This window comes from Anser cygnoides, chromosome 1 (assembly GCF_040182565.1).
Source record: "Anser cygnoides isolate HZ-2024a breed goose chromosome 1, Taihu_goose_T2T_genome, whole genome shotgun sequence".
NCBI classification, from domain to species: domain Eukaryota; kingdom Metazoa; phylum Chordata; class Aves; order Anseriformes; family Anatidae; genus Anser; species Anser cygnoides.
The window spans coordinates 181370389-181389221 of NC_089873.1; the positions used below are offsets into that span (position 1 = coordinate 181370389).

The 18833-nt window shown below is 39.1% G+C and overlaps 1 protein-coding gene across 13 annotated transcripts in view; it reads right to left on the minus strand.

The window, feature by feature from the left end:
- Positions 1-18833, minus strand: part of TSC22D1 (TSC22 domain family member 1) — an 86836-nt gene that overhangs the window by 44548 nt on the left and 23455 nt on the right. Inside the window, exons 3-6 of one of the 13 annotated variants that reach the window (XR_010827811.1) lie at positions 8781-8910; positions 8102-8197; positions 5422-5681; positions 2256-4433 (exon numbers count right to left, since the gene is read on the minus strand). The exons of 2 other annotated variants lie outside the window; for them this stretch is intronic. Coding sequence is in view for 7 of the 11 variants with exons in the window: in XM_066988438.1 (XP_066844539.1) it covers positions 8150-8197; positions 8781-8910 (178 nt within the window). In the remaining 4 variants the exon portion in view is untranslated. 10 more of the 13 variants (XR_010827810.1, XR_010827812.1, XM_066988438.1 and 7 more) reach the window with 10 other exon arrangements.

Genomic DNA, 18833 nt, shown 5'->3' on the forward strand with positions numbered 1-18833 from the left:
ACTACCACAAGTCAGGAAGACATTTTAAAAGGTGTTTCAAGTTTCACTGTTCTGTGAAGTTCTACCCACAAGAGCAGCAGCAGGTGTGTAAAAAACCCCATGAATCACTTCAGGGGATGCTGTCAACTCAGGGCTCACATGAGTTCAATGTAACTTCCAATTTCTTAGAGACTTGTATTTTTGTATTTCACATTCAAATGCCACTTCATTTTTTTTTTTTCCACACTCAACTGTACTTCCTAACCTTTCACATTACCCTCCCTCCCTGGTCAATGCCAGGGTAGACAACTGCGTGACAGCACAAGCAATGAGAGCAGAATTCGACTGCTACCTCAAGGAGCTGAGATTTCCTGACTGTATGCCTTAAGCCTTCCCCTGTCCATAGGGGATTACGTTTCGGAAAAATAGGTGATCTCTAATTTGTCAGTAATTTCTGTAAAATTACACCTCCAAAGAGCCTTTCCATTCTTTCTGTAGCCCATGCAACAAGTCCATAACAGTGTATTTTACTTTGCATTTTAAAAAAAATTCCTACTCACAAGAAGCTAAATGTTTGCAAACTTCTACCACCTAGATAGTCAAATCAATTTTAATCAGGGTAAGATCCTGAAAAAGTTCATAAACTACAGAAGATTACTTAGTATTTTTATCAGCACTGAAGCCATAAGAAAGAAAGCCACCCTGAGTCACATATCTCTCTAGCCATTTGTACAAACTTTTACAATCAACTGGAATAAATAAAATTATTTCTCCCCATAAAGGTAATACTCATTTGAACATGATAGATTTCTTCATTTACGATTCTGTAACAGAAGCCCCAAACCCACATACTTTCCTGATATCTGCTTGGTACTCAGGAAAAGCAGAAACATGAGTTTCCTTCTCTTGTGAGAGAGGAACAGCCATCCACTTATTAGAGTGGAACACAGAAATGAAACAATACAGGACAGTTTGACAGAACATTAATTTCATATTTCACTCAAAAAAAGCGTTGGTAGTGATCAGGAAAGTATCACTGCCAGTAGTGAAAGAAACCAACTTAATATGGTCTTCAAAACCTTTTTTTTTTTTAGATAGTTGATGTTTAATGCCTTCAATGCCGTTTAGACAATCCAGCTTCTTAAGCAGCCAAACCCAATAATCCCTGAAACAACCCGTCAACTCACCTCACTTTGTTGATAACAACCTGAATCATTTATGGGCCTGGCTTAGGAGCTGTGCAGCTGCCAATTCTTCATAAAGTCCATGCAAGAAACAAAACTGGAACGGTTCACCTGTTTGTTAGCACTGCTGTTCAGAGAACGCCTTTCTCCAATTTTAGAAAAGCACTTTTTTCAGTTAACCCCCAAATCACATACAATGATTTCAAGAATCAGTAACATGTTTGGCAAACCAAGGTATCTATCTCCTTTCCTCAAGGAGAAAAAAGGCTAAAAATATATTTTTGTCATTTCTACTCAATCAAATCCCAGTGCCCTGCAGACAGGGATAGAGAAATGATATAGAGAACCTAACCCAACTTACAGTACACTACTGCTGATGGAACCAGTCTTTGACTTTCAGAAGTTCACCATAAACTGCTGATGGTTTTGTAACCCACACCCCCCCCCTTCACTGTAAAAGTGAGGACGAACACCCCAGAATCTATACTGCTTATTCTCATTTTGTTTATAGAAGGACCACACTTTTGGTGCTTGCTTTAAAAAAAATACTCTGAACTGACAAAGCATCTCATCTCACAAAAAAATAGGTTTAAAAAACAGGTTTAGTTCTGGCAGAAGTATTTAGCAAGGTTTTCCCGGGAATTTCTTAAACTTTACAGAAGGCTCCATCACCTTCAAAACATCCCATAACAGAGAAAGTTGCAACATAAGCCACAAAGGGTGGAGAGAAGGTGTGAAGAAAGCAAATCTTTCAGGTTAAACAAGATAGCTTTTCTTGGACAGGAGAAAAGATGTCAGCAGCCAGGATTTTATGGACTGAGTATGAAACAGTTAGGAGGGGCTGGCATCTGGTAAAGGAGATGTAAAGAACTACATACAGTGAGTTACGCAGCTCTAATGCTCAAGGAATCTTAAAGAGAGCAGAAAGGAAAAACAGGAGCAAGTTTATCTTGTGAAATTGTTAGTATTTGGGATTCAAAACCTAAAATCATACCGTGCTTTTCCATGTTTCCTGACATTCTGGAGACAATCAGAAGAGAGTCACTCAATACTCATACAATTACGTTAAGTACAATATAAACAGGAAGAAAATGGTTTTAGACATCTTTATTTAATAACACAAAGGTAGGAGTTATTGCTCTAAAGGCGTATCAAGAATCCAGGATCCCAGCTGCAAAACCCAGAGCACGATAATGATACGCTAACAATGCTGATACACAAGTATCAAAACACTGACTTCATAAAAGCAACAGTCTTTTGTCTTTTTTTTTTTTTTTTTAATTGTTACTACGGAGAGGAGGGGGACAGGTGAAGTCATTTTAGGTCTCCCAAGAGACAGCAACATTAGAAAGTTCTCGGTGCCCCTGTTATTTCACCGTAAGCATTTCGTGTTCACAAGTATTTCACGGTCTTAAATTTACCTTACTCTACAGAACACAATGACCAAGAACTGTGGCTGAGGTAAGCGTACCTATTAGGGAAGGCACAAAACGTCATCAGACCTTAAACAAACCACAAGTTAGAAAAGCACAGGTATTTTCAACTAAAAGCACCGCTGGCAGAGATCTCAAGCCACAGATGTTAGTATTTATTTCTCAGACTCACAGATCTTCAGCTTCTGACTTCCAGATTACTCCTGTTATGCACACAATTCATGTCCAAAGGTCTGTACCTGTAACAACTACTCAGAGTCACCATACGCATATGTACACGTTTCCACATTTTTTTTTTAAATTAAAAACCATTGAATTTGATACATTAAACTGATTTCTTTAAACTTTAAAGTGCAGAAGTGTGACTGTGGTTGCATAGTTTAACATATGCATCAGTTTTCTAAAAATATCACATTATAAATTTAGCGTTTTACTTGATAACCACAGAAGAAGCAAGACAAAGTAGTCTGATATTCATGGCAAAAAGTCGTAAAGCCATCCACCAGAGCCAAATTTCAAGAAGTCCAATGAAAATGGCTCACTACATAAGTATGCACTTAAACAGCACCATCTGAACAATTATTTTTAGAATGTACCAAGACTGCAATGCATTCCAGCATAATAAGAAGTCACAACTGCCATGAAGCAGTAGCCTCGGGGCTACGTTAAGACAGTTCAACAATTTAAATATGCTGGTGAATTTAATGAAAGTTCTAGGCATTAGTTAAAAACAATGTTTTCATGGTGACTGGTTTCAGAAATTAACTGGATTCAAGCACGAGCGTCTACTTTCCTCCAAGTGCCAGAAGCAGAAAACAGGAAAATCAAAGTGCTCTTTACCTACTGCCAGAGGGTCCAGTTCACCCTCCTGCCACCCCTTCTCACACTCAGCTTCAGAACAAAGCTTCCCCCTCTCCTAATCTGAACATTAAAAGTCACTCTTATTGTTCAAAAGTCATTTCCTATAGTGAAAAGAACAAAAGTACATGGGCATGCGTGTGTTTGTCGCTCCTGCCAAACATAAGGTTTTTATTTGAGATCTTGCAAGACATTTAATTTAAGTTTGACTGCAGAATCCCCTTAGGGGAAGACAATTAGAGCTTTCTGCTTTCTAACAAATAACTTTTCAATCTTCAATAATTTTTAAAGAAAAAAATACATTTTTCTACTTCCACAGCTCTCAGCACTTCCAATATACCTTTTATCTACAGAAAACCACAGGAAACCTCAAAAGATGCAGTTCTTTTCACAATGCCATTGACATTTTTGGCTTTTTTTTTTTTTAATAAAATTGAAGAGGTGGAAAGCCTAATTAAATGTCATTTCCATAAGAATCTTCATTATACGCTTTATCATCATTTAAATGGGCTATAAGTAGAAAAGGCTTTACAAATGTGTCAGTCCGAACCACAGCAGAACCCTGTTTCACAGATTCACATGGCATCTCCTACACAGGGGTCAGCAAGATCTGATCACACTGTTAGACCTCTAAACTCTTGAAACTTGGATTTATTGATTTCATCTTCATTAGATAGCAAGGTGACAGGTTTAAGTTTCTTATAAAACAGCTATATGACATTGTAACAACAGGACCATGGGAGGCCAAACAAGTTTCCTAAAGAATCCCGTGTTAGAAGTAATTCTCTGCCTACGCTTCCATATCTAGGGTGGCTCTGTGTGATGGAAAAGGAGTCATTTCTTTCCCAATCCCATTTTTGCCAGGAGATCCTGCTTAAGGAAGGCCAAGATCCAAACCCAGTCATCTTCCAGCAACATAAATGGTTCTCAAGATCTTCTGCTGAAGGCTTGTGACGCAGTATAAAGGTTAGAAGGTGTCCTGAAGCGATTTGGAGGGAATGAAGAGGGAGAGAAGAGTCACAAGATGCACCAAAGTAATAATGCACGTAACATAGTTCCAAATGACTTCACTCAGCATCAAAGAGGAACTGGTAAAATCTCCTTAGAATTACATTGCCACTTTTCAAGTGACACCTTTTGCTAAAAAAAAAATCTAAAGGAAATTGGGAATAAATTTCCTGTGTCAGCAGTGACATAGCTGGAGAAAAAGAAAGGTCTGACTTTGGGCTACTGATGTTTGCAAGGAAGAGGCTGTTGCTCTGCACAGCGTGAAGCGAGGAAGGCAGAATTTACCTGAACTGGTTGGACTGATAGCCCGTATCTGGGCCTTAGGAACTGCTGACTGAGTGGCTTAGCAGCACATCCCCTTCCTTTCTCAGAGCATTCCAGTCAGTTTCCTTCACATGGAGAAAGAAACAGGACAAACCCAGCAGCCACAGACTCCTCTGAAGGAAGAACATATTCACACATTTAGAACTGGGGAACACTCTCACTGCTGGGAACCAAGGAGGATTTCAAACCCACCTGGTGGCCTCTACCTTTACTGCACATCCAAAGCTAACTAACATTGGTGTAAAGAGACAGGGAGGAGATGAAAATGATGTGGCTGTGGGCCTTGTACAATCAATCACTGGCTTTACCTAGGCCTTAGCCACCAATTTCTACTTGACTTAGCTTCCTGTATAGAAGAGGGTCAGACAAAGAGTGCCATTAGAGCCTCAAAGAGCTCCAGTGCAAATGTGACCCCATGAACAGGAAGCTTATGCAGAGGTATAAAAACATTCTTTCCGAGTACCCAGGATATTTTTTCTCCTCTCTCTCTCTCCCCCACGTTTTTCGTTAAGCTGCTCACACTTTCTCAGCCTAGAGAAGTGGAAGACAACATCAACAAAAAAAAGCATAGAGAAACAGCATAAAGTCCATCCTTCACACCGGAGTGGATGGCAGTTCAAAGGGGCCCTACCTACCTGCAACCCTGTTGTTTGCTTCAAGAACTCTGTTTGCCCAAGGAAAAAGAGACGAGCAAATCCTGGAAGCAGATCCTTCCCCAAAGGAAGTTTCTTTCTGAGTCTGCAACCTGTAGCTTTTGCTTGAGACTCAGTCCTCTGAGCGGATTCTTTCTTCAAACTTTCACACTGGTTCTTTACTTTTGTGGGCAGCTGGAAAAAGAATGAAGCCGTAGGCTGAGGCAGGGACTCCATACTTCCAGGGTAGGGAGGCAGAAAGACTGGAGGGGAAGGAAAAGTGCTAGTTGGTAACTTCTTGGAAAATGATCTGCATTCCCTCATTTTTGGCCACACAGAGACATACACATAGAGTCACTGTAATAGGGGAGGATGACAAGAGATGAGTACTAGACATGCAGTTTTTTCATGCTCTGATGCAAAAAAAAACCCAAGGTGTTGAACTGTGAACTTTCGAGACTGTTAAGACATCTACCAATAGATGAGATCAATAAGATGTTTTGTCCAGAAAGTTCTCTCAGTTTGTTACAAGGAGATGTAGGTGGGGAAAAAAAATGTGATTTTATTTCTGGGGGAAAAAAAAAATCCAAATTTCTCCTCTGTTCACTCAAGAGAATTAAAAATGGCATCTATTGCAATGCAGTGAACAGCTCCCCATGATCACAGACAGGAAGTCTCTTTAAGAAGAAATTATACTTACCTGAATGTTTCCCTTACCAATGACTCCCTAACCCTATAATTCCAGCTCCCCTGTAAAAGGCCTTATTCCAATCTCAAGTTCTCTATCCTTTTGCAAAATCAGATCAATCAAACACTGACAGCAGTTTAACTCTCCTGTGACAGCTCCTGGCTCAACGTAGACACATTAGGATATAGCTGTGGAAAGCTGAGAAACTATCCAAGTTACTGACTGGGCTTCTGGATCTGTAGAATATTTCTTCTTTTTTTTTTTTCTCCTGAGAATCTAGAAGTTGTTTTTTTTAAACTTATTTTAATACAAACTATCAATGCACAAGAGCAGAAATTTTCCTCTTCATGAATTCTGAAGACTGACAGACTCCAGAGAAGTTTTATCAGTAGCAAGGAGCCAGCATCCAACAGAACAGTACAGAATGGGACTTAAAGCACTGTTGTACATACATTCGTGTACATGTTTACTGGCCATTACCCACTGCAGTAACTTCTGCACAACAGCAGCAGTCTGCTGTTTGCATATGGGTAGCTGTTAATCCATATACCTCAGATGAGACGTTACCATTTTATCAGCAGCGCTCTCAGGACAGCAGGTAAAGCACAGTCCAGTAGTTAACCAAGAAGATGCATTTGATGCAATTTCTCCCATAATTAATTTGGGGGCAGTTTTGGTGGCTTTCTCCCTCCATTCTCTCCTTTAGACCCTACACCTAACAAAAACACTTTGTATAGTTCGGTATCTTGAGTGTCCTTCAATTATAAGCTTTCCCATCCTTACTTGATGCTGCTCCAGGTAACAGAGAGAAGCTGGAATGAAACCTAAGTTTCATCATTCAAACCACTGCAATAATATGTTGTTAAAAAGGCACCTTTAACTTTTGCTGTTAGGGTAAAACAGGAACGCTTCATATGTTTTTTACACAGATGACTGAAAGCCATCAGTAACAGGACCTGATATCCTGCGCTAATTGAAACAGAAAAATCAGCAAATCAGTTCCAAAGAAACTACTTGGGCACGCAGAAAGATGTTCAGCCTCTTGATTCCTGAGGACAAACAAACAGGGTGATACTACTTCAATTTAAGGTATAAGGTTTTGCTCTAAACAGACTATTTTATAGAAAAAAATGAAGATTAACCATCCTTTAGTGGAATTTCATGACATTTGCTTAGATATTTTCACCTGAACATCATGAGACCAAGATGTGTTTCTGTACTTTTCAATTTGACAAAATACTGACTTTTTGATTATTTAGTATCAACTCAAAAGGTTAGGGATTCAGGTTGATTCATCCTGCATGCCCGTTTCTATGAAAAAGGGTCTTTCTGTATGCAAAGAACTGACCAAAACATACATAAATGTAATTGGCCATTAGATGTCTCTGGGATGATGTTTATGTTCTCCACTTCCAGTAAGGTAGATGATACAAGATAAAAACAAAAGAGAAAAAAATATAAGAAACAGGATGTGTTCAAGGAAAGAATTTCTACTGATATCTACTAGCTGGCTAAAAAATGATCACAAAAGGACAGTACAATTAGAACCACGTATCTTCTCAGGTACCCTTGTGATTATAAAGTTCTTTCTTATTAGATAATTTGCAAATACTCTCGACTCTGCAACTTTTCAGCAGCCAGTACCTGCTACTTTATAACACCTGCTTACTTGATAATACCTATCACACAACCACAATGCCATACACAGCATTCCATGCTTAATTTCAGGTGATAGGTGTCGAAGCCTACAATGCTATTAAACACTTCCTCAGCTGATATTCCTTTCCAGCTCAAAGCAATAGAATATATCAGAGCAAATCAACCCAGCTGAAGCAGTGAGACCCAGCTTAGTATAGGTTGCTTTCAAACAGCAATTTGTCTGGCATCTCTGTAATATTAAGAAAAGGCTGCCTTTGAGATGTCCTCTATAATGAGGGAAAGATCCTATTCACTGGAAAAAAAGACTCCAGACCATACTGCCCGTTATGAAATCACCTATTCAGGCTTCAGGGGGCGTGGAGAAGAAGATTACTTGGTCATATTCTATTCATGTAGCAGCTCTGTAGAGGAGACAAAGATCCAACACAAAACCTGAGGAAAAAAAGCATCTATGAGAACTTGGTACACTGGTATTTTCCTCATGAAAATAGAAATAGATAAGCAGCAAAACAGTTTCTGTGAGATCATTCTGAAACACGCTGTTAGGAATAACTTGTTTTTAAGTTCCTTTCTTTGCACCAAGGTCATACTATTTCTCCTTTTTTTAAAAAGGGGGAGAACCCTTTATTTCTACTTTTTATCCTTTCATACATCTTTCTTCCATACATCTTTCTTCCCTTGTAGACTTGTTTTGAACACTAAAGAATTAGAAAATTGGTCATGTTTGTGTTCTAGCTATGAAAAATACTAGCCTGATTTCTATATGCAGATATGTATTTCTGGCTGAAACAACTAAACACTCCTTTGTTCTAAGATTTAGAAGAGCAGAAAGACCTGAAACAGGTCATCCAAAAGTACCTGAATTCCTCTTAGGGGAATTTTGGGAGAGGATTTTTTTTTTTTTTGCCTCTTCAGAAATGATTCCTGTTACAGAGACTGGGTGTTCGGCTGGCTTAAGGAATTGAACAGACAACAGCTCTTCTCTCAGTCACTGTACTGTAGTTTGCTGATTTACCTCAAGTGCAGGCTGTGATGGGATCCATCTAGTTGGAGCAGGGAAAAAGTCTGGCTGTGATGACAAGAACAGCATATGTAGATGATCTTCAGATAAAGATGAGGTCAGGAAGGCCCTGGTATCTCTGCTTCTGAGCATACAGAAGACATTAAGGAATCTTACAATGGATGTTTTCATCTCCTTTGTGGGAAGAAAGGGATCAACGCAGTGTCTTTGTCTTTCCATAGTGACCTGACAGTCGACAGAAATGCTGGGAGCAAAGCTCCCTTTAGTGCTTTTTCCTACGTTCTCTACACAGCAGGTTTTACTGCCACTAAGTAGATCAAGAGACAGTGAAGACTGATCCCCATTTTTCTGCAGTGTGGTTCTGCTCCATAGCCAGTAAAGAAAAGTCTAAACGACTGTGAGTAAATTCTGTGGAAGACCATCTGCAAAATAAGCAAAAAACTGAATCTGTGCATTTGGTAAGTGGTACAGAGTACAAGCAGCAACACTTATTTTTTCTTTTCTGTAATACTGCAGCTCCAACTACTACAGGATCCAAGTGAAAGAACATGGAAACAAAAAGCAAACTGCTGCATCTGATTCACAATTCCTGCAGCTAGTTTAACTATTTCTCAGCCCCTCAAACTGAAGTCTTACAGCACCATGCAATTATGCAATTATTTCAGATTTGGAGTGCTACTGGTCATACGGAATATCTGCAGCTCCAAAACCAAAACTTTCTAGGTTGAGAAGCATCTGTTATCCCGATGCCATTCACTGGTTTAGTCGTACCTCTAGAAATGTGCAGGCTGAAAACCCACTGCAGGATTTATGCACCAGCATCTGGTTGAACTGTTACTCAAAATAAACATTACAAGAACAACAAATTTTAGTAAAGCACCTTTCTCCTGGAAGTTAGCACCAACATGACGTGGATATTGAAGTAGCAACAACAGTGATGTAAAGTTAACTGCTTACATTTCAAGCCACTGACACAAAATGTTTCCCAAAATTTGGTCTATTTTGGTTTCAGGGAGTGGGAGAGGAGCAGGGAACTGAGGGGTCAGAAAGGAAGAAGTCACTGGACATTACAATAGCCACATCAGGAAACATTATCAAATCTCAGGAAAGAAAAAAGATAGCAAAACTATAGATCGAAGTATTGATTTAAAAAATTAAGTGTCATGCAAGCCATTGTTAAAAGCTAAACTTGCAGGCAACTGGGATGGCAGGAATCCTGACTTGCTGAATTTCAAAATGGTTTTGAAAGCATTTGGCCTCTTTCCAGAAATGTTTTGTGCTCAGCTTCTTGAACAGCTTACTACACACCTTTGCAGGCCACAGAGCTGTCTAGATTATCATACAAAGAGTTAGGACCTACTTGAGATCCACGTGGGTACTGCTCACTGAAAGACCTTTCCTATTTCCCGTTTAGGAGTGGTAAAAGAAACTACGGCTTCTCCAAATTCAGCAGGACAGAATTCCGAAGTTGTATAAAGCTGCCACAGAACGATACATTTGAGAAATACAGACAGTACTTCCTCAAGCTTGTGTAACAGCAGGAAAATACTAGGGGTATAAAACTCAACAATTGGTTGATTATAGAAAAACACTGCCTTGTAAGAATAAATTCCATTAATAGATGCATCCACTTTATGAAATTAAATAAATGGGTACTTGTTAAACAATGTTATTTTCATTTTAAGAACACTTAAATATTCTTTCAATGTAAACAGTTTATCAGCATGGTTTGTTTCTTGTCAACTTTGTATGCCAAGTACTGTTGATAGCAAACCTTTTATGGCCTAATTAAAACACATTTTAAATCAGATTAACAGACTTTACTGGCACTAACAAATTTCTGCCAGAAAGACAGACCTTCATTCAGCCTTTGGGAAATCTTATGCTCTGAACAACGAGGCAGAGTACATGAGCTGATACGCAGTGTTTTTTAAGAAATAACATCTTTTATGATGTCAGGTTGTTCAGCTTTTTCTCCCTTAAAAAAAGCCAACAATAGTGACAAAGGTTACAGTACTCCCAGTACTTACACACACCTTGAACTTAAAGAAAGTACACGAAACCAGCAGTTTCTTAATATTAAGAGGTTTTGTGCTTTCTTTTTCAGCTCTAAATAGATGTTTACTTGATTGAATTTGATTCCGTGTACATGCAATTAGCTTCTATACATTTCTTACAGATTTTTTTCAAGCCTTTTTTTTTTTTAAAAGAGATTTTTCTCAGAGTTCTCAATCTTCATGTAATTCCTACAGTTCTCTGCTGAGGGTCTCTCTGTAGAAACTAGAAGTTGAAATACTACACACGAGCAATGTTAGGAATGACCCCAATACAGCTCCAGAGCCACACCAGACTGGATGCCAGTGCTGGGTTTTGGCAGACTGTTTGGTGGGTTTTTTTTGTTTGTCGTCTTTCTTCCCCAAAATGAATTTTCAGGTGAAAACAGCTCAAAGCTTTTCTCTGTAGGTTCTAACGTTTGCTCATCTCCACAAACTCTCCTCTGATGCCTATGGTCTCTGGAGAACTCAAATACAGCAAAAATATCCCTTTCACAAAAGTATTTACTCAAATATATAGAGATTTAATGGGCTTATGTTAATAAATGACAACATGGATGAACCAGAAAAAATGAAACCTAGACAATTAATTTGCCTTTTTTGAAGTCCTCAGTTTTAACAAGTTCTACTTTGGAAAGTACTCAAAACACACATTTCAGAATTCAACCCTTACTATGTTTCCTTCCATATTAAATATTAATTTCAACATTTTATATTAAAATAAGTTACTAATTCTTGTCCTTCCAAATTTAGCATGTAATCTGACCAACAGGCTTGATCATTTTCTCAGCTAGAGGAACTCTATGGCCAGAACTGGACCGTCTCCTCCAAAGTTACTCTTCCTGCTGAGGCACAAACTGATGTCAAATGCTATCGTAAGCTGCGTTAGTTCTCCAGCACCACGAAGTGGCATGATGCAACTAAGGCTTATTTTTGTCTAATGTGAGCCGGTGACAGTGGAGACAAACCAATTTAGAGTCATGAATAGCAAATGATGCGCAAGCGCACCACGATACTTGTGCAACAGGAAGTCTGGCCATTGGGTTCAAAACTCAACTAAAGAATTCCCGTGGCAGTTCTGTTTTACATTTTTGATTATTTTTGCCTACGAAGTAGTAACAGTACATGAAAAATGCATTCTAGATTATCTTGTACTGCTACCACCACACAAAAAGCACTTTGACTTTTTAAGTTTGCTGACTTAATAGTTTTCCTTACTGAACCACTGCCCTAAGTTCACCCATATTTTAGTATCAAATTAAAATTGCATGACTCTTCCCAAATATGATTTGAAGACAGACCGCCACGAGTTTTATAGTCAAATACTCTGAAGTCAGCTGAGGTAAAGGACACCTGAAATGTTATTTGGCTCTGCTTAAGTAGAGCTGAGATTGCACTGAGCTCCCCTGTATCTTTTCTCCATGCAAGCACCTTCACACCTACCTGCTTTGATCAGCCAGAACTCCCAGCTTTTGCACTAGACACAATTAACTTTGGCAGTGCCTCTTCACAGGCATACCAGTGTGCAATGTTTGACTGTCATTCTGTATCTGTTGAAATATTAGCACTTGGTTTAGGTTGTGTGAAAGGAAAAAACAGCAGCAAGTCATACATAACAATAAAATAGATAAGAGCACATACAGAGATCTATTTCTAGTCCAGACTTAGTGGCTTGCACAAAATTATTCAGAACAGGGAAAAGAAACACCATACATCCAAACCAAATAGAAACTTACCCCATTAACTGATCTGGGGTGTTTAACCATACCCTGAATCTCACAGGACCCTCTCTTTCCTTCATTTAAATAAAGATTTTATTGACAAAAATAAATGCAATCCGGGACAGATAAAAAGAGCTTCCCACATAAATATGCAATAGACTAAGAACCCTTTTGATAGAAAACACCATTTGAATCATTACTGAACACCTCTACATATGATCAACGCACACAACATGCAAAGCTTATTTTGAAAGCAAGCTTGACAACTATATACAGCAGAAATTGACCTGATGGGTTTTTTAGCATGAAATTAGTTGCCTGATCTGTGCGAAAATGTGAAAATCACCGTTTCCTCAAAATAGCTGTTATATTTAATAAAATGATTCTGCCTGTAAGTTCCTAAGATCGGCTCTCCTATGAAAGACCAGCGAGGCTCCTTTCCTTCCCTTCCATCACATTTTCTTTTTAAGGCAAGATTCTAAAATTAGTTTGCAGCAGGACCAGAGAGAGGTCTGCCTTACAGTTATCAGATCTTAGCCGCACGGTATATGTGAACAAACTAGTATATTTTCATCTGAGGGGCTTCCTAGCTACCAAAGAAAAATAAAAGCCAAAAATCTCACAAGCATTATTTCTACACGCAGGAAAGGTTGTAACAAAACTATCTTACACACTCTCAAATTATTATTTAACTAGAACTCCGTCTTCTAGTCAACCAAAAACACAAAAAGGAAAGCACAGAACACATGACAAAGCCTGACATAGCCAGCTTATGGAAAACTGCAACACTGATGCCTAATAAAGTAAAAGTCACTGTTTGCGTGTGCTCAAAATCCCTTCTCTAGTGGCTGTAAAGTTAAGCATTACATAGAATTCAACTGAGAATGAGTTTGCATTAAGTGTAGTTACTCTTCCAAATAGCTGTTTCCCCAAGTTTTAAGTAATTCTTTGTCATAGCTTAATAGCTACACAACTGAAATCCCTATAAGCGTTTTGCAAACTGTACTAGAGTTTTATACAGCATAACTGTTTTATTCCTCTCCTCCCTTTTTGGCTGGGCAACCATTACGCTGAGTATCTTTCACACGAACAATTCTATATATTAGCAACAAGTAACCCTCTATTCCTTTATTTCCTAAGTATTTTTATTGTAGACTTCAGTCCAAAGGAAAAATTCTTCAGACGGAACTGCCAAGTTCATATTTCAAGATGCAGCTTACTGCAACACTCTGCTTTTCCCAGCTCTGGCAATCTTTCAATGTCCTGTGTGGTGCTTTTTTTCAAGTCATCAGGGAATTGCCTTTTACCAGTCAAGTTCTTGCACTCTAGCTTATAAAACACAACATGCATGTATATTTAAGCAGCCTGGATGACAGAAGAATCATTGATGGTACCCAATAAAATACATTCTAATCATACTTGCATAGGCAACTGCACAACTTCGTTGGAGAGAAGCTGTACGAAGTATTTTGGTGAGCACTAAGTGGCATGTTGCAATGCACCATTAAAACATTCTTTATGACACGAACTGAACACAACTTTAAGAAATACGGAATATTCAAGCCTGTGCTAAGCAGAAGTCTGTTTTTTCCATCAGTGTAGCTTGATATTATGACTCAACATTCTGCTTCACCAATTCTTCTCTTGTACGTTTAAAATATGTAGACAGAAAAAAGGGCGTGTTAGGAAAAACAAAAGCAGTAACAAAGTATTGACAGCCTGTCACTACCACAAGCAAATAAGAATGTCTTCATACTTACTGCATTATTTTTTTTTAAACAAAAAACATGCAGTGAAACATTCTGAATTCAACAAAACAACAAGGGGAATGATTCCAATCTCCAAAGTCGGGGAAGAGAGAACTGGGAGATGGAGAGGAGAGGTGGGGAGGGTGATACTCCACAACTGCAACAGACCCACTTAAACACCCTTTAGCAGCTTGTACATTGGCAGGTAATTGTCAAAGAGCAAGTAATTTAAACACGACAACCCCAGCCTTTAAGGAAAGGAATCATTAAAAGGATCTCTCAGATTTTTGAGCTCTACAAAACCTGAAGCTGCTTAACTTCAGCAAAATAACATTGATTATACACTAAAAGAGCACACCAACATATGATGACTCTTACCGCTGCTTATTAAGTTGCGGTTACAGAAACTATGAGCTGTAAGCATTCTGAAAGGAAAGTCAAGAGAGAAAGAATAAATGTCTTAAAATTCTTTTCACTACAGAAAACTGGTTTTCTTTCCCCATGCACTCCCCGGCATGCAGTAACACAACGCAAATTCCTTCCCTCTTCTTTGTCACTTAAGACCTACCATAACAAAAGGCTGCCTATCTCAGTAGTGTCCTAAATACTAATGTAAAACAAAATTTGTAAAATAATGCAATAATGTAAAATGCAATAATAAAGTAAAACAAGTCTATTTAGCAGCCAGCAATCAGAAAAGTTAGTATCATCTGACTCCCCTGCTTTCAATCTACCATAAACTAAATTATACTACTGTCTGTTAATTTGGAGCATAAATATATAGTGTAAATCGTCTGAGGTAACAAGCAGGACATCACAGACAAGGATGTCAATTTTGAGTAATCCGTATGGACTAGCCATAAAGCACACCATTACAGGGGAGGAACCTAAGTCACTGTGGGGAAGACAAATTCAAGCAAGCTTGTCAATCCACATCAGAACTGCAGCTAACTTTAAATACAAAAAACATCTTTTCCTAAAGAAAAAAATGGCTCATAGCTGTTTGAACTATAAGCCCTTCTACATATTTTATTAGAATTACTCGTTTTATTTAGCCAATGACTAAACATTACTAGAAGGTGATTTAGTTCACACACACAGTTTAAAACCCCATGAACTTGCAAATTACTAGTTACCACACTTAAATGGTTTGAAGGGATAAACCATGCCAGATTCCGCAAGATTACTGCCCATGTCGTTCTACCACAATTTTGATAGGACCTTAAAAAACAAGAGGACAAAGTGTTTCTGCTGCATCTTCCCTACAAGACAACTTTTGGATCGATGGTTCAATGTAAATCCAGTTTGACACCTCCCCTGTTGGAGCAGCGAGGCAGCACATCCTGAGCTCAGAGAGCAGCAGCACCGTGTCTTCTTCGGGCAGCCACTAAAAGGGAAATTACAGGGGGAGAGGAAGAGGAAAGAGATACAAGAACTTAATGTAGCAGGGGAAAAGGGAAGGGAAGAGCAGCACGGCAATAGGAAAGGGATAACTGCAGTGCCAGAGTAAAAGGGATTTCCGATGGGAAGTCCTAGAAGGGCTACCTATTTGTGTTTTAACTCTAATACTCATGGAATATATTGTTTGTTTCTCAAATAACAAACAAAAACACCTGGGGAGGGGGGAAAACAGATACATGGAAGTCAAATCTTTTAGCTTTGGTTCCTACATCCTACACTCCCCCTGAAGCAGAGCCACTGACTGAACTTCCCTGACTTGAATGCTGCAAGAGCAGCACTAACTTTCTGCGTTTATTAAGCCATTTGCAGGACCAGAGCCCACGTTATGGGTATAACACTTAGGCTTGAACATTAACCTGAATATTGCATCAGCTCTGCTATTTTTAAGTACAATTCAGCTTTTCTTTCGTGACCTGATGCAAGCCTCAATGATTGTTTCCAAAAAAAACTGTTCAAGAGTAGTTTGTTCAACATTCGTCTTACTTGCCAAATATTTAAGAGCCATTCTAATTTCACGCAGCAACATCAACTAGCAGAAGCGTTTATTAAAAGCAGTGACTGCTGTGCTTGACAAGAGAGCAGCTAATATTAAATTTATCCTTCTAAGTAAACTAAAAAGTTTTGTCAGCTTTGTTTAACTTCCATGTTACTACGGTAGGCTGCATGAATGATGATATCAATGAACAGAAGAATTCATCATGAAAAGAAGAATTTGGGAGTCTCAGGACTTCAGCTGAAATGCAATAAAAAATGCATAGTTTTGCTGAGTTTTCTCCAATTTCTAAGCTGCATATCTAAAAACGGGCATTCATTTCTTCCTTCACTGTTCAGATATGGTCTGGTTTGTTGAGTGATTTAACTCAACTGAGGCCACAATCACTGGTTTGTTTTTCAAGCTGACTTTATTTATCCTTAGACTTGCTTTCATTTTTATCATGTTACTTTCAGGACAACATCTGAAGTCTAAGATTCCTCATCCATAACACTGGTATCTTAAAAAGGCATCACAGAAAACCAGGCTTATCATTTGTGAAACTCCTGCTGCCACAGTGCTATAATGAGACCCCAAAATACAGGGCCTGGCTCAGTTATCTGCTCTCTCCTATTTTAATATTTAGCATTCTAGCATTTTCTAAAAGCTTCACAGAAGCTCATGAAAAGGTAGTCAGGAGACAGGGTGTATGAAGAGGCATGCAGTTGCCAATTCCTCCACCTTTGTTTTGCCTTGAGTTATCTGCCAAAGGCATTTAGCAATTTAACAAACAGGCAAAGAAATAGTTTGAACAAGGATTCAACAGCATATTCCGTTTTCTTGGCTCCATTACACCCACTCTGGTCTGCTCACTGGCCAAAGTGAAACCACAAAAAACCTAACAAGTTCTCAATTACTGGTGTAACTGAAGTCTGAGCATGTCATTTTCACCCAGTTATGCCACATTCGCTACAAGTTCGGGAGACACAAAAGGAGAAAAGTGATGAACAGAGGCTTCTGACGCTGGAATATCTGAAATCAATAGGTCAAAAATACCCTACGTTAGGTCTAGTGATCACCCTAGGACTTACCTAGATGAATTCAGCAAGCCCAAAGGATCTGCCTCTCTGCTCCTACAGCTGACTTACACATCCCTAGCTGCAGCTTCCTCTGGGAGGAATTTCAGTGTCTGCACAGGCTGACAGCTGTCCAGAAACTTGCAGGCTGCTGCCTGAAGCAGCAAGGTAACAGCATACCGCAAAGGAAAAAACAGAATTGGCACACAGAGAGAGCCAGGCCAACAGGTTCCCCTTCAATACTGTCAAACTTTACAGAGCTTTACTTCAGGCTTCTGTTCTCCCCTCTGTAAGCATCAGTGAAAAGGAATTTGGAATGTAAAAAAATAAAACCAAGGCTCTTCTTCCCCAGCCCACCCCCAGATGCGTCCCCCAAAAAGTCAGCATAAAAACACGTTAGAAATCCCAAGGCGTTGAGCTCAAGACAGCTTTGCTGACTGCGCTGTGGATTCCAAGACCGAAGGAGCCAGGAAGGGGGGCATCACATGGCTCTAAGGATACAAAGGGTCAAACAGGCAAGCACCAGCTATAGATAGCAGAATAAACTTATTTTCCTTACGGTCCTTCAAGAAAGCTTAGTTTACAGAAAGCTAGATGCTTTCTCTCTCTCTCTCTAAGAGTAGACAACTAAATTACCAATAACAGCCAATGCCAGAACCATGCACTTGTCAGATAAAATACTACAGTACATTTACCATACCTCCTTTCCTTTCCCCTTCCCAAAACATCCCATTTGAAACCTTCAAATAAAGCAAACCAACAGGTCAAAATACAAAATACAAAAATACAGGTAACAGAGAAAGGTAAGGAATGACCTTAGGAAGGAAGCAAGCAGCCTGACACAAGCCAACCACTGGAATTTACAGCAGTACCTAATTCAAGTTCCTTAAAAACGTTTCAGTGCAGGTGTGTGTCAGGAATAAGGTATAGGTGCTCTAGAGAAAACAAGAATTAACTGCAAACTTAAGGGGAATAATACAAGTCAGACTTGCAGTCTACACATAGAACTAAGGTATTTGAGATTTCCAGTTTCAGCCTGATGAAGAACGAACGCCATCTCTGCTTCAGGGAAGCAGAGCCTTCAGTTCCTGTTTTAACATCACAGGTCCCATTTCTGTTCATTTCTTTTCATAAGACAAAAAACGTCACACCACGCTTTCCTGTCCCATATGCAATATATTTTAAAAGTTGTTTTTATGAAGAATAAGAAGTCTGAATTTATCACAGAATCACCAAATAGTTGTGATTGGAAGGGAGGTCAAAGCAGGGTCAGCTAGCAGAAAGAAATAATAAGCTACAACGGGAACAATAAGCTACAGGATATTCCAGGGTACTGCCTCCTGAGATGGAAACGAGCAGGGCTGGGAGCTAGCCACCTCTCCCCACCTTCCCCTCCTCCTGCCCATTAAGGATGGGTAACAGTGGCATTTGTACTTCATCACTGAGAACAGAAGCTGTCCGTAAGAGACCTGTACACAAACCTTTGGAAAAGCAGGCTTTTTCTTTACAGGAACA